This window comes from Papio anubis, chromosome 7, assembly GCF_008728515.1.
Source record: "Papio anubis isolate 15944 chromosome 7, Panubis1.0, whole genome shotgun sequence".
In the NCBI taxonomy this organism is placed as follows: Eukaryota; Metazoa; Chordata; class Mammalia; order Primates; family Cercopithecidae; genus Papio; species Papio anubis.
This window is the reverse complement of record NC_044982.1, coordinates 145,275,057-145,289,590: the sequence shown is the minus strand read 5'-3', so window position 1 is coordinate 145,289,590 and position 14,534 is coordinate 145,275,057. Positions and strand designations below refer to the sequence as shown.

At 38.4% G+C, this 14,534-nt stretch overlaps 1 protein-coding gene across 17 annotated transcripts in view; it reads left to right on the top strand.

The window, feature by feature from the left end:
• The window catches only part of MGA (MAX dimerization protein MGA), a 168,032-nt gene that overhangs the window by 110,040 nt on the left and 43,458 nt on the right, over nucleotides 1–14,534 (top strand). For all 17 annotated transcript variants that reach the window (XM_021940454.2, XM_031668812.1, XM_031668802.1 and 14 more), the window contains 4 exons: nucleotides 336–467; nucleotides 712–816; nucleotides 3,561–4,225; nucleotides 5,963–6,311. In XM_021940454.2, the coding sequence (XP_021796146.2) occupies nucleotides 336–467; nucleotides 712–816; nucleotides 3,561–4,225; nucleotides 5,963–6,311 (1,251 nt within the window). The remainder of the gene's footprint in view (nucleotides 1–335; nucleotides 468–711; nucleotides 817–3,560; nucleotides 4,226–5,962; nucleotides 6,312–14,534) is intronic.

The window sequence follows — 14,534 nt, the reverse complement described above, 5'->3', positions numbered from 1 at the left end:
AGCAAGATGGATAACTTGTGTTATCACATGCACATTATCATGCATGGCACATCTCCCTTACCACATTTTATTGATTAGAAACAAATTAAGGCCCTGCCTACCACACTCAGCAGAGTGAGGGGGATTATACAAATGTGTGATACCAGATGACATGGATCATGGGGCCACCTTAAAGTGAATCTGCTACAGTTTGTTTCATTGTTTTTGTTCTTTACTATCTCCTTTCTCTCTCGACCTTACCCCCCACCATCTCTCAGGCACAAGTTAAAAAAAAGAAGGGAGATAATATGATTTGTGATTGATCTATGGAAATAAGATTTCCTTTTTTCTTGTAGTGGGCTTAAAGTTGAATTCAGTGGATCCAACAATGAGCATTGATCTTAAATACTTGGGAGTACAGTTACCTTTGGCTCCAGCTACTAGTTTTCCTTTTTGGAACCTTTCAGGAACCAACCCTGCCTCTCCTGGTGAGTATGTAACATTGGTAAAGTCATACACTGTTTTTCTTGAAGTTTACATTATTTGTAATGTAAGTAAAAAGCTACCTTTATTGGTGACATTTAACATTAGTCTAAGATAGGTCTTTTGTCTGTTGTTATAGTTTCGGTAAGTGATTTATACACTTACCAAATTAAAGTTTTATTAATTAATTAGGTCCATAATATTGGCCTGCTAGAATTTTGGTCATCTGTTTGACTTTTTCTTTTATAGATGCGGGATTTCCCTTTGTTTCTAGGACAGGGAAAACCAATGATTTCACTAAGATCAAGGGATGGAGGGGAAAATTTCATAGTGCTTCTGCATCTAGGAATGAAGGTAATTAGTTTTTAAAAATTTTGTAAATGTTCTGAAACATGTAGCCAAAAACCTTTTGTTAAAAGTAAGTCTTGGTTGTTTTTCTTCATTCCTTCTCGCCATGTTTTTTTTTTTTTTTTTGAGACTGAGTTTTACTCTTATTGCCCAGACTGGAGTGCAATGGTGCGATCTTGGCTCACTGCAACCTCCACCTCCCAGGTTCAAGAGATTCTCTTGCCTCAGCCTCCCAAGCAGCTGGGACTACAGGCATGTGCCACCACGGCTGGCTAATTTTTTGTATTTTTAGTAGATACAGGGCTTTACCATGTTGGCCGGGCTGGTCTGGAACTCCTGACCTCAGGTGATCCATCTGCCTCGGCCTCCCAAAGTGCTGGGATTACAGGCGTGAGCTGCTGCTCCCAGCCTTCCATGGTTTAAAATGAACTGAAAATACTTGTCTTGCTGTTTTCTGTCTGCTACCCATTTTCCTGTAGTCACAGCCCTGAGGTTCAGTCAGGCTTAAATAATTGCTGCAGCCTTTTAAACAGCATTTCTGGTATTTCTGTTTCTGCAGTTACAAAAAACATTCTCAAGCTTTAGTTTAGAACTGTATACTTCACAGTTGTATAGTGATTTCCTATAGTCTTATACTTCAGACTAAACTTCTAATCCAAGCATTTTGACTGTATCCCTCTTGGTCCCCATTCTTAGTGCTTTTCCTTGTCCACTGCATTCGTTTGCAGTTTAACCAGATAAATATGCCAGTTTTTCAAAATACTTTTTCTTATCTTTGAATCTTTTCACTGTGTTTATAACAATGTAATTCATGTCTCTGTACTTAATTTTTTTGTTTCTTAAAAACTAAATTTTATGGTTGGGCATGGTGGCTCATGCCTGTAATCTCCCAGCACTTTGGGAGGCTGAAGCTATCGCATTGCTTGAGCTCAGGAATTTGAGACCAGCCTGGGCAACATGGTGAAAACCCCTCTCTACAAAAAATGCAGAAACAGCCAGATGTGGTGGCACATTCCTGTAGTCCCAGCTACTCGCAGGGCTGAGGTGGGAGGATCACTTGAGCCCGGGGAGGTTGAGACTGCACTGAGCTGCGATCATACCACTGCACTCCAGCCTGGGTGATAGAACAAGACCCTGTCTCAAACAAACAAAAACCCAACTAAATTTTATACCCCTCTTTTTGTGGTCTTCCTTCTTCTCTAATGTTTTGTATCACACTACAGGCATTCTTTAAGGATGGGGTCTTGATCCATCGCCCAGGTTGGAGTGCAGTGGTCCAGTCTCAGCTCACTGCAGCCTTGACCTCCTGGGCTCAGGTGATTCTCCCTGCTCAGCCTCCAGAATAGCTGTGACCACAGGTGTGTGCCCCCATGCCTGGCTAAGTTTTTGTAGAGCTGGGGTTTGCCATGTTGCCCAGCCTGGTCTTAAACTCCTGAGCTCAAGAAATCCACCCACCTTGACCTCACTAAGTGCCGGGATTATAGGCATGAGCCCCTGTGCCCAACCTCACTATTACAAATAATCTTTTGGCATTCTATTGAGGCCTGCTTTGATTTTTTTTTTTTTTTTTCCTCCTGTTATGTGGTTTTTTTTTTTTTTTTTTTTTAAATAAGAGATGGAGTTTCACTTTTGTGCCCAGGTTGGAGTACAATAGTGTGATCTCGGTTCACCACAACCTCCGCCTCCCGGGTTCAAGTGATTCTCCTGCCTTAGCCTCCCGAGTATCTGGGATTACAGGCATGTGCCACCACGCTCAGCTAATTTTGTATTTTAGTAGATAACGGGTTTTCTCCATGTTGGTCAGGCTGGTCTCGAACTCCCAACCTCAGGTGATCTGCCTGCCTCGGCCTCCCAAAGTGCTGGGATTGCAGGAGTAAGCCACGGCACACAGACTCCCTGTTATGTTTTTACTTATCTTTGGTCTCTTTAATCAGGTCAAAGATTGTCAAAGATTGATGATTCTTAGGTTAAATACATTGTTAGCACTTTGTAAAAAGTAGTGCCTCAATAAATAATATAATGTGGTAATTTTAGGGTAAGACATAATTGTAGAGAATGGATTTTAATTTTTTGTTTGTTTGTTTGAGACAGTCTTGCTCTGTTGCCCAGCCTGGAGTGCAGTGGTGCGATCTCGGCTCACTGCAAACTCCGCCTCCTGGGTTCACATCATTTTTCTGCCTCAGCCTCCTGAGTAGCTGTCACTACAGGCGCCAGCCACCATGCCTGGCTAATTTTTTTGTATTTTTAGTGAGACGGGGTTTCACCATGTTAGCCAGGATGGTCTCCATCTCCTGACCTCGTGATCCGCCTGCCTTGGCCTCCCAAAGTGCTGGGATTACAGGCGTGAGCCACCGTGCCCGGCAAGGATTTTAATGTTTTTAGTGCCCAAGACTAGAGAATAGATTTTAATGTCAGTAGTGTCTGAGACTCATTCTCTTCACTTGGTTTTATTTATCTTTTCTTTCTGAGGAGGGATGGTTTATTTATTAATGTTTTTATTTAAAAAATTTTTTTAGAGACAGGGTCCTTTGTTGCTTAGGCTAGTCTTGAACTCTTGGCCTCTAGTGATCCTTTTGCTTCTTCCTGCCAAAGTGCTGGGATTATAGGTGTGAGTCACTGTGCCCGCTAAGGGATAGTTTTGAAGATTCAGTATTTTGTAGCTCAATATTCTTGGCCTTTTTAGTGTTTTTGTGGAGATTCATAAATCTGCCCTAGATTTCTTTAAGCATTTTGTGTTTTCTTATTTCTAGGTGGAAATTCAGAAAGTTCACTGAAAAATCGTTCTGCTTTCTGTAGTGATAAGCTAGATGAATACTTGGAAAATGAAGGCAAGCTGATGGAAACAAGCATGGGTTTCTCTTCTAATGCTCCCACATCTCCTGTGGTGTACCAGCTTCCCACTAAGAGTACCAGCTATGTACGAACACTTGATAGTGTACTAAAGAAGCAATCTACTATTTCCCCTTCTACCTCTTACTCTTTGAAACCTCATTCTGTACCCCCTGCCTCTCGAAAGGCAAAGTCTCAAAACAGACAGGCAACTTTCAGTGGCCGAACTAAATCATCTTACAAGTCCATTTTACCATACCCTGTTTCACCAAAGCAGAAATACTCTCATATGATTCTGGGAGATAAGGTTACCAAGAATTCTTCAGGCATCATCTCAGAAAATCAGGCGAATAACTTTGTTGTGCCAACTTTAGATGAAAATGTGTTTCCAAAGCAGATTAGTTTGCGGCAGGCACAGCAGCAGCAGCAGCAGCAGCAGCAACAGGGAAGTCGTCCTCCAGGCTTGTCTAAATCTCAGGTGAAGCTAATGGACCTGGAAGACTGTGCACTTTGGGAAGGAAAACCGAGGACGTATATCACAGAAGAGCGAGCAGATGTATCCTTAACAACTCTACTTACAGCTCAAGTAAGTAGCTACTGTTTTCTGGAGGTATATTAGTGCTTGGCTAGAAAGAGTGAGGTTGGTGAGGGGAAATGGGAACGGTAGTTTTTGGCAGGATGATCAGCTAGTTTTTAGCATTTAGAACCTTCATGGGAACTAAGGCTACGTCTTCCCTGTTTGTTCTTTACCAACTAGACACTCAGGTGTAGATTCCTCCTGCCAGCAGAGGGAGACAGTACAATTGTACTTTTGAATAACCTCTCTGCTGTCTCAAGGCTGACCATTCTGAAAATTTCTTAATTTCATTTTCCAACATATGGGCAAGTACATTTGCTGATCTTGTTAAAACAACTTTGAAGATCGTGCCTTTTTTTTTTTTTTTTTTTTTTTTGAGATGGAGTCTTGCTCTACTGCCCAGGCTGGAGTGCAGTGGCAGGATCTCAGCTCACTGCAACCTCTGCCTCCTGGGTTCAAATAATTCTCCTGCCTCAGCCTCCCGAGTAGCTGGTACTATAGACACATGACACTGCACCTGGCTAATTTTTGTGTTTTTAGTAGACAGGTTTTTGCCATGTTAGCTAGACTGGTCTGGAGCTCCTGACCTTAGGTGATCCACCTGTCCCGCCTCCCAAAGTGCTGGGATTACAGGCATGAGTCACCACGCCTGGCCTGAAAATTGCACTTTTAAAAGATACTAAATCCCAGGAAATTAAAAATTAAGAACCTATGGAGAAAAACCTTTATCTTTTGTGAAATTTTGTATTAACACTTTTTCACTTATTTATTTTTATTTTTATATTTTAAGAATTTTATGGCAAGGGATGCAGGAAGGAATTTTTGATCTATTGATGATATACCTATCTTAGCAGCCTCTGATGCATGTGTACCCAGGCTGGAGTTCAGTGGCATGATCACAGCTTACTGCGATCCTCCCACCTCAGCCTCCTGAGTAGCTGGGGCATATAGATGCGCACTACCATGCCTGGCTAATTTTTTTATTATATTAAAAATACAAATCGGATTTTGCCACGTTATCCAGGCTGGTCTCAAACTCCTGGGCTCAAGCTATCTGCCCTTCCTCGGTCTCCCAAAGTGCTAGGATTACAAATGTGAGCTACTGTGCCTGGCCTTTCCATTAATTTTTTTACTTTCCATTTTGTAATTCTGTGACTGAATTCTGGAACTAAAGATCATCAGATGTTGGAACTAAATGCAGATTGTTTTATTCGTTATTAATCCTTCATAAAGACTTTTATTTGTGTATTGTCCTATTCTTTTTTTTATTAATTACCTTAGAATAGGGACCAGCAAACTTTTTCTGGTAAAGGGCCAAATAGTAAATATTTAAGGCTTTGCAGACCATACACTCTGTAGCAGTTACCGAACTCTGCTGTTGTAGTTCTTCAGACGGTATGTGTATGAATTAACCTGGCTGCGTTCCAGTGAAACTTTATGACACAGGCTGGATTTGGCCCATGGGTCTCACCCTTTGTTAATCTTTGCCTTAGAACATTATGTATAATTTATATTGAAAATAAATCCATCCTTGATCGTTTTGCTGATAATTGTCTGTACTAAACATTAGAATGGCAGATTGTTTAGAGCCCTGGTTATATTCATGTTTTGTCCTTTGAATCTGCATTAATCCTGTGCTGTTAGTACTTAAAGTCAGAGAGTAATGTAGTCCAGTATATGACCATAAATTGTTGGGGGTGTGGGGGGATGGTTTAGTGGAATTACAATTTTCTACTTTGACTTTAGGCATCCCTCAAAACTAAACCTATCCACACAATTATAAGGAAACGAGCCCCTCCCTGCAACAATGACTTCTGTCGACTGGGTTGTGTATGTTCCAGTCTAGCTTTGGAGAAGCGCCAACCTGCTCACTGCCGCCGACCAGATTGCATGTTTGGTTGTACTTGTTTGAAAAGAAAAGTTGTACTTGTTAAAGGAGGATCCAAAACTAAGCATTTTCAGAGGAAGGCTGCTCATCCTCGAGATCCAGTATTTTATGATACTTTGGGAGAGGAGGCAAGGGAAGAAGAAGAAGGAATCAGGGAGGAGGAGGAACAGTTGAAAGAGAAAAAGAAGAGAAAGAAGCTAGAATACAGTGAGTATTCATTGAGAGTTAAAATTCTGCCGTATCAGTTTTTGGAAAAGTATGGTTATTTTAGAATAATACAGTCTACCTTAATCCCAATCAATTATCCAATAAGAGTTTTGAGACTTATTATCCTTACATGCTCTTTCTGACTGGCTGTCTAGATGCACACACACACACACCTTTTTTAGGTTGAATTGTTCTCTGAAAATTGCTTTTTTGTGCTAAATTGAAATCATACTGTTACTTGGTTTTCTAAAATGCCCTTGACCTTTGAGTTTCTTCCATTTTCTGGATTGTGTGCATGTGCGCGCACACCACAGACACACGTATGTTCCTTGGAAAGACTACAGAAGATCCATATAATGCATCATGTTTTCTAAAAGGAGAAGTTTGCAAAAAGACCCTCTGGTCATGGTTGAAGATTTGGGGACAAAGTAGGGGTGTAGTAAAGCTGAACATCATGTACTGTGTTGAAAATTGGGGATTTTTTTGGTGGGAGAGGATAAAATATGATGTAGATGTAGACCCAAGTTATATATTATTTCATTATTGATTTTTTTCGTTTCTGTTACATCTTTGTATTTTGTTCAAATGTATTGAAATGATTTTACCACATAATTGAAACAGGTTTCTTAGTTTATCAGGGGATTAATACTCCTTTTTTGGCAATTTATATTTATATTTCCTGTTGCTCTGTACTCATTTCAATCAGAGATGATGATTAATATTTCAGTATATGTTCCATCATAAGGTCATGTTCTGCTTTCCACGTCAACAATTGTAGATCTAATTTATAATGTTAGTTTTAATGGCTTCATGTTGTTATAATCCCTTTGGTTGGATAGTTAGCCTTTTTGGGTTTTCTTTATTATAAACTGTATGGTGATGAACATCCATGTTCAGGATAGGCTATTAAAGGTGGAATTGTTGTGACAGTGCGTACATGTTAAACATTTGTAGATGTCATTAGAGTTGTACCAACTTTAGACATATGCCAGTAGTCGGATACTGGCTGGTGCCAGTTTTCTGTTCTCTTTTTTTTTTTTTTTTTTTTTTTTTGAGACGGAGTCTCGCTGTGTCTCCCAGGCTGGAGTGCAGTGGCGTGATCTCCTCACTGCAAGCTCCGCCTCCCGGGTTCACGCCATTCTCCCGCCTCAGCCTCCCAAGTAGCTGAGACTACAGGCGCCCGCCACCACGCCCGGCTAGTTTTTTGTATTTTTAGTAGAGACGGGGTTTCACCATGTTAGCCAGGATAGTCTCGATCTCCTGACCTCGTGATCCACCCGCCTCGGCCTCCCAAAGTGCTGGGATTACAGGCTTGAGCCACCGCGCCCGGCCTCTTTTTTTTTTTTTTTGAGACGGAGTCTAGCTCTGTTGCCCAGGCTGGAGTGCAGTGGCATGATCTCAGGTCACTGCATCCTCCGCCTCCTGGATTCAAGTGGTTCTCCTGTGCCAGCCTCCTGAGTAGCTGCGATTATAGGTGCCCAGCTAATTTTTTTGCATTTTAGTAGAGACGGGGTTTCACCATGTTGCCTAGGCTGGTCTATGAACTCCTGAGCAGTCTTCCTGCCTCAGCTTCCCAAAGTGCTAGGATTATAGGCATGAGCCACTGTACCCAGTTAGTTTTCTATTCTAACACTGAATATTTTAAAACTTTTAAAACTGTCATATGGATAGGCAGAAATTGGTATTGTTTTAGATTTGTATTTCTTCTGTGATAGGTGTATTGACCATTTATCATAAACTTTTTTTCTATAAATTGCCTTTTTGAATTCTTTGCTAACTTTTTTTGGAGTATGTTTTTTTCCTTTAGTTTGCAGAAGCTTTATTTTTTCTAGGTTGTAATTTTGTAATTTACATTTTCATTTTGTTCAAGTTTCCCTCCCCCACTGCCCACCACCGCCAGTGAAAAAACAGTGATAGTTAAACTTGGCAGTCTTTTTATGGTTTCTTTCTTTCTTTTTTTTTTTTTTTTTTGAGACAGAGTCTCTCTGGAGTGCAGTGGCGTGATCTCGGCTCACTGCAGCCTCTGCTCTCCCGGTTTCAAGCAATTCTTCTGCCTCAGCCTCCCAAGTGGCTGGGACTACAGGCGTGCACCACCACACCTTACTAATTTTTGTATTTTTCGTAGAGATGGGGTTTCACTATATTGGCCAGGCTGGTCTTTAGCTCCTGACTTTATGATCCGCCCACATCGGCCTCCCAAAGTGCTTGGTTTCTGTCTTTGAAGTCTTGCGTAGAAAGTCTTTCTCTACCTTGAGATTATAAAAATATTTAATTATATTTCTTCTAGTACTTTTTTGGACTAAAAAAATAAGTTGTTAATGTATCTGAATTTATTTTATGTGAGATTTGTAGTAGGGAATCACATTTCCCCCAAATGCCTAGCCAATTGTACCATCACTTATTGAGAAATATACTTTTCCTACTGAATTAAAATGTCACCTGTAATAAAATAAATTAAAATATATTAATGCCTGGATCTCTTTCTGGCCTCTCCTGTTTTGTGACCAGTGCCAGGCTATTCTTATTTCTATTTTAGCATTTAAGTGAGATATAGTGTATTTATATACCTAAATGATCTTTGTGTAAATAAGAATTCAAAGGTTTAAAATGCAGCATAGTGTAGATTTATTAGTTTAGTTCTATCCATATCTCCTTACTGAGTTTACTTCCTTCTTATGCTTATGACAACGCATTTCCATTTCAAAGCAACAAAAATAAGATACAGAAGCCCACATAAGCAGGAATACTGCTTACCTGTTAGGCTTTACTGCTTTTTGATTATTGTCTTCATCCTTTGTCCTATCCTTGACTATAATTAAACACCGATAGCCAATTATCAAAGTATTTTTTGGTTTTCTTACTGTTACAGTTCATTATAAAAAGCAAAGCTTGCTATTCCCTATCTAGGAGCCATCAGTTTTCTTGTGCTGTTAGGGAAGGATGAAAAAGGAGGGATGATATTTTTGTTAACAACTGATATGTAAAAGGAGTAGAAATAGGAAAGAGTTCTTACAGGTAAACATGTTGCTGATACCAAAAATGGACAAGGAAAAAAATAGAAAAGCTGGAAAAGTTGAAATCCTTTAGTATGTTTTTCAAAAAGATAGGTGGAAACTCAGGGGAAAAAAAGTAAGTTGTGAAATTGAGGTATAAGCATTTTATTTAGAATGATTGAGTGTAATGACTAAAAATAAACATAAATGGTTAAAAGTAGTCACTTGTGGTCACTGCAACACTGGTTATGATGGAAGACTTGTTTATTTTTATATTCTTTAGCACAGTTTTAATTTTTTTGTGTGTTTTTGTTATGTGGTTAATATATAAATAAAATCAGTATTCTCAATGCATAAAATCTTGGCATTTAATACTTTTTTTGCTCATTGTAACAGACTTAAAATTTTTTTTGTAATGGTTCAATCCATTGCTGGAAAAAAATGGTTAACATTATTGGACCCTCTTATGCATGACACTCTGTGAGGGTTCTATCATTTAAACCTGCAACCTTATATGATAAGGAGGCTTCATTCTCCGTTTTACAAATGAGCTAATTGAGTGCTTAGTGACTTGTTCTCCAAGGTCGTCATAAAGATACTAAGTGAGTTGTAGGGTACTGCCAAGTTCTCATGCTTTTTCTGCCTTGTAAGATTATAATTTCTGAAATTTTAATTCTGCCTCCTTGTTGTAGACCCATTTGGCCTTTACTTTTATCACCTGCTTATCCTTTGGTTTGTCAAAAAATACTGCTGGCCGTGCAGAGGTACTGTGCCTAGCTATTGTGGGTAGTACCAAGGGAAAGAATAAAACCTGACATTTCTGTTTTCTTAGCCCACTTTATATACCTATAAATTAACTATATAAAGAAAAAAATCAATAAAATTGGTACTTGTAGCCAGACTGAGGAATAAAGAGAATATACTAATTACCAGTATTAGGAATGAAAGGTGACTTCAGACATTGAAAGGATGATATGGCAATATTGTGAACAACTTTATGCCAGTAAATTGGACAACTCAAATGAAATGGCGAAACTCTTTAAAAGACATAAGATATAAAACTCTCTCAAGAAGAAATAGATGACTGTTTAGCCTTATACTTATTAAAGAATTGAACTTGTAGTGGAAAACACTGCAATAATAATTCTGGTCTGAGTTGCTTCACTGTTGAATTCTACAAAACATTAAAGACTAAATCCCATATGATACAGTCTTCCATAAAATGGTATCATCTTGTGAGACTAGCATTACCCTGATATTCAATCCATAAAAAGACTTTATAAGAAAACTGTAGACTGATAACCCTTATGAACATAGATGTAAAATTTCTAAATAAAAGTTTAGCAACTCAGATCCAACAACATATTTAAAGGATACTGCATCATGGCTAAGTGGGGTGTATCCTAGAAGTGTAGGATTTGTTTAACATTCGAAAAATTAATCATTATACTTTGCCATTACAATGGATTTAAAAATAAAACTATATAATCATCTCAAGATCAATCTATCACACTATATATACATATATATAGTGTATTTATGTAGTATAGATATATGTAGTATTATCTAATTAGGTTCTTAAGAAATTTAAAACACCAGTTTGTGAGGATAAATTCCATTTGTCAGGGCAAACACAGATCACAGGTAGCCCTGGAGCTGAGGAATAGCTTTGATTTTTTGTACAATTTGTGAGTCCACAACTTTCTCATCAATCTTGCACTGCTCTGTAGTCTTGTAGTTCTCTTTTTCTGTGTCAGAGATCTCACCTTCCTGGTGTCTGGGCTTCTGGAGCTGCTTCTTGAAGTGAGCATCAATAAGATGTTTTGGGATTTTTACATTGCTGATGCTAATTTTGGTTGAGGTGGCAATGACAAATTTCTGGTGTGTTCAGACTCCACCTGATTAAGAGATATTTTTGAAAGATTGACAAAATTCGTTTCTGGTAAAAATTCTCAGCACTCTAGGAATAGAAAGGAATTTTCTCAACTGGATAAAAGAATCTTTGAAAAATATTACAATTGACATATTAATGATAAAAGACTTATTGTTCTCTCCCAAAGACTGGGAATGAAGAAGAATGCCCACTTTTACCACTTCTGTTTAACTTTATACACAGGAGGTCCTAGCTGGTGCAGTAAGGCATGATAAAGAGAGAGGTGTCCAGATTGGAAAGGAGGAAGTAAAAATTGGCTTTATTCGTGGATAGGAAAATCCTAGGGAATCTACAAAATAAGCTACTAGAACTGTAAGTCATTTTAATGAGGTTGCAGCATACATTATCAGTATGCACCATGTTTGTACATATAAACATTGAACAATTGGAAATTGAGATAAATTGAGATTAAAAAAAACCATTTAAAATAGCATCCAAAGAGAAGAGACACTTAAGGATAACTTTGATAAAAGATGCCTAAAACCTATATACTAAAAACTACAAGACATTGCTGAGAGTGATGTTAAGAGGCCTAAATAAATGGAAAAATATATTGTTTGCATTTATCAGAAGACACTCTTGGTAAGATACTTTTCACAAATTGGCCTGTAGATCTGCTGATGCTATTCCAATCGAAATCTTAATAGGCTTCTGGGGGATAGAAATTGGCAAGTTTCTAAAATTTTTATGAAAAACAAAGGACTTAGAATAATTCAAACAACTTTGATAAAGAATGTACCTGGCCATGCATGGTGGCTCATGCCTGCAATCCCAGCACTTCGGGAGGCCGAGACTGGTGAATCATCTGAGCTCAGGAGTTCATGACCAGCCTGGGCAACATGGCGAAACCCGGTCTCTACCAAGAATACAAAAAATTAGCCTGGTATGGTGGCATGCACCTGTAGTCCGAGCTGCTCCCGGCTGAGGTGGGAGGATCACTTGAGCCTGGGAGGCAGAGGTTGCAGTGAACTGAAATCATGCCACTGCACTGCAGTCTGGATGACAGAGTGAGACCCTGTCTCAAAAAAAAAAAAAAAAGAAAAATTAATGTTTAAATTCTGGTGACATTATATGTTGTAATTAGTAAATATGTCCATATATATAAAATACATATTAGGGATTAGAGATAGAAATTTGATTTAGATATGAATATTTGTGTAATTTTACATATAACAGATTAAATGAGATAATTTATATTAATGAATTAATATATTTAAATTGATAACAACATTTTTTATTTAAAAAAATAACTATCATTAAGTGAATCCTTTTTTTATAGGAAGGGGAGGGACTGATTGAGAAAGGGTTCTGGAATTGATAGCACTGTTCTATTTCTTGTATTGTGTTTATGTGGATGTATATTTCTTAATATGTATTGAGCTGTATATTGTTTATGTACTTTTTAAATAAATGTTATATTTCATTATAAAGATACTCAAAATGCCTACAGAAATCAGAGGAAGAGGAGCATGGTGTGTTAGTGTGCTGTATTAGCATGGCAGTTCTTGTAGGTCTTCTAAGTGTAATGCTATTCATTTATGGTGCAACTACTATGGACACTGCTAAGAGTGAGGACATGGAATAAGGCAATTAAAACAAATCCATCTCTCTAAGAGGTTACTGTCAATTTGATAAAATGAGTGTGTGGTGAAAAGATACATATTTATTGTAATTTTAAGTCCCACAAGTAACTAAATTCCTGTAATGTTTTAAGTGTCATCAACAAAAGGCTTACTGAGAAGCCAGAAGACAGAGTGATAAAGCTAGGGGACTTGGGGAAGGTAATATATATTAAGAGGCATTTCAATAGAAATGAGGAGACCATTTCTTTGTTAAAACTGTTTTCCATTCTTGGCTCCTGTCAATGAATATGTGCTACTGAGGTTCTTCGCTTAATTCCGCCTTTTCCTGCTGAGTGTTGTGTTGTTTTTTCCCTGAGTTTCAGGGAAAGAGTAGGGGAATCTCTAGTGTCATTATAAGGGGGAATGAAGAGGTGCTGTATCTTGAATCTCAGGCTGTAAAAAGGAATCAAGTGAACAGTGGGCCAGTGAGTGTGAGGGATCAGTATCTTCTTCTTGCCTTTGTGAGGAGTCTGTTTTCATGGCTTCAATTCTACTAGTCTCTGCCAATGATAGTCCTGATTTTTAATTCCCATACTATTTTATTTATTTACATATATTTTTGAGAGGGTCTTGCTCTGTCACCCAGGCTGGAGTGCTGTGTCTTGATCATAGCTAACTGTACTGTATCATTGATCTCCCTGGCTCAAGCGATCCTTCCATCTTAGCCTCTGGAGTAGCTAGTACTACAGGTGCATGCCACCATGCCCAGCTAAAGCTTTTTATATTCTGTAGAGACAGGGTCTTGCTATGTTGCCCAGTCTGGTTTTGGACTCCTGGCCTCAAGAGATCCTCCGACCTTGGCTTCTGTATTGGGATTATAGGTGTGAGCTACTGCACCTGGCTCCCTACCCTATTTTTAGTATGTTGTTGTCCTTCCAATTTAAGACATCTTGTAAACAGAACTGAACTCTACCCCTCTCAGCTAGCTCCTTTTATGAACTCCCCTGTTTATTGGAAGCTCCATTTCTCGTTTTTTCCCATTCTGGTGACAGATTAACCATTTCCTACGTATTCACAGTTGAAATTTTAAAATTGTCTTTGCCTGTGAGAGATTAAGAGAAATATGAATAATCATTCTTGGCATCTTAAGAGGTTTTTTGTTTTTTTTTTTTTTTTTTTGAAGTACTGTACTGTGTATTTTGTAGCTATTATTTCAAAAGGAAAAGATGAAAAGGGACCTTTGCTTAGTATAATGCTTAGTTTATGAAGGCTTAGAAAATCCTTAAAAGATTATTGATAGAAGTCCAAGACGTCTTGCTTGCCCTAAAGGTGCTTTTGTTTTTGTCTTATAATTAATATGTGTATAAAACAATTAACTACACTGAATAAGAAAGTTTTTACTAAATGTGTGGTAGAACCTCTTAATACCACTTTCACTGGGAGGGCAAACCTCAAAAGACATACTTGTACATACTTACTATACATGCTACCTATTTCCTTTCCTTTTTTTTCTCTTAAGTACCTAACCATATTCCAACACATTTTCCTTATTCGTCACATTGCCTGTCTCATCTTACTTCCCCCAAAAGCTACCTGAGGGCAAGGATTTTTGTCAGTTTTATTCATTGTTGTATCTGCAAAGTCTGATACGTAGTAGAAATTCAAATATTTGAATGCATAAATGAATATTGGTGGCTCACAACTGTAATCTGGCACTTTGGGAGGCCAAGATGGG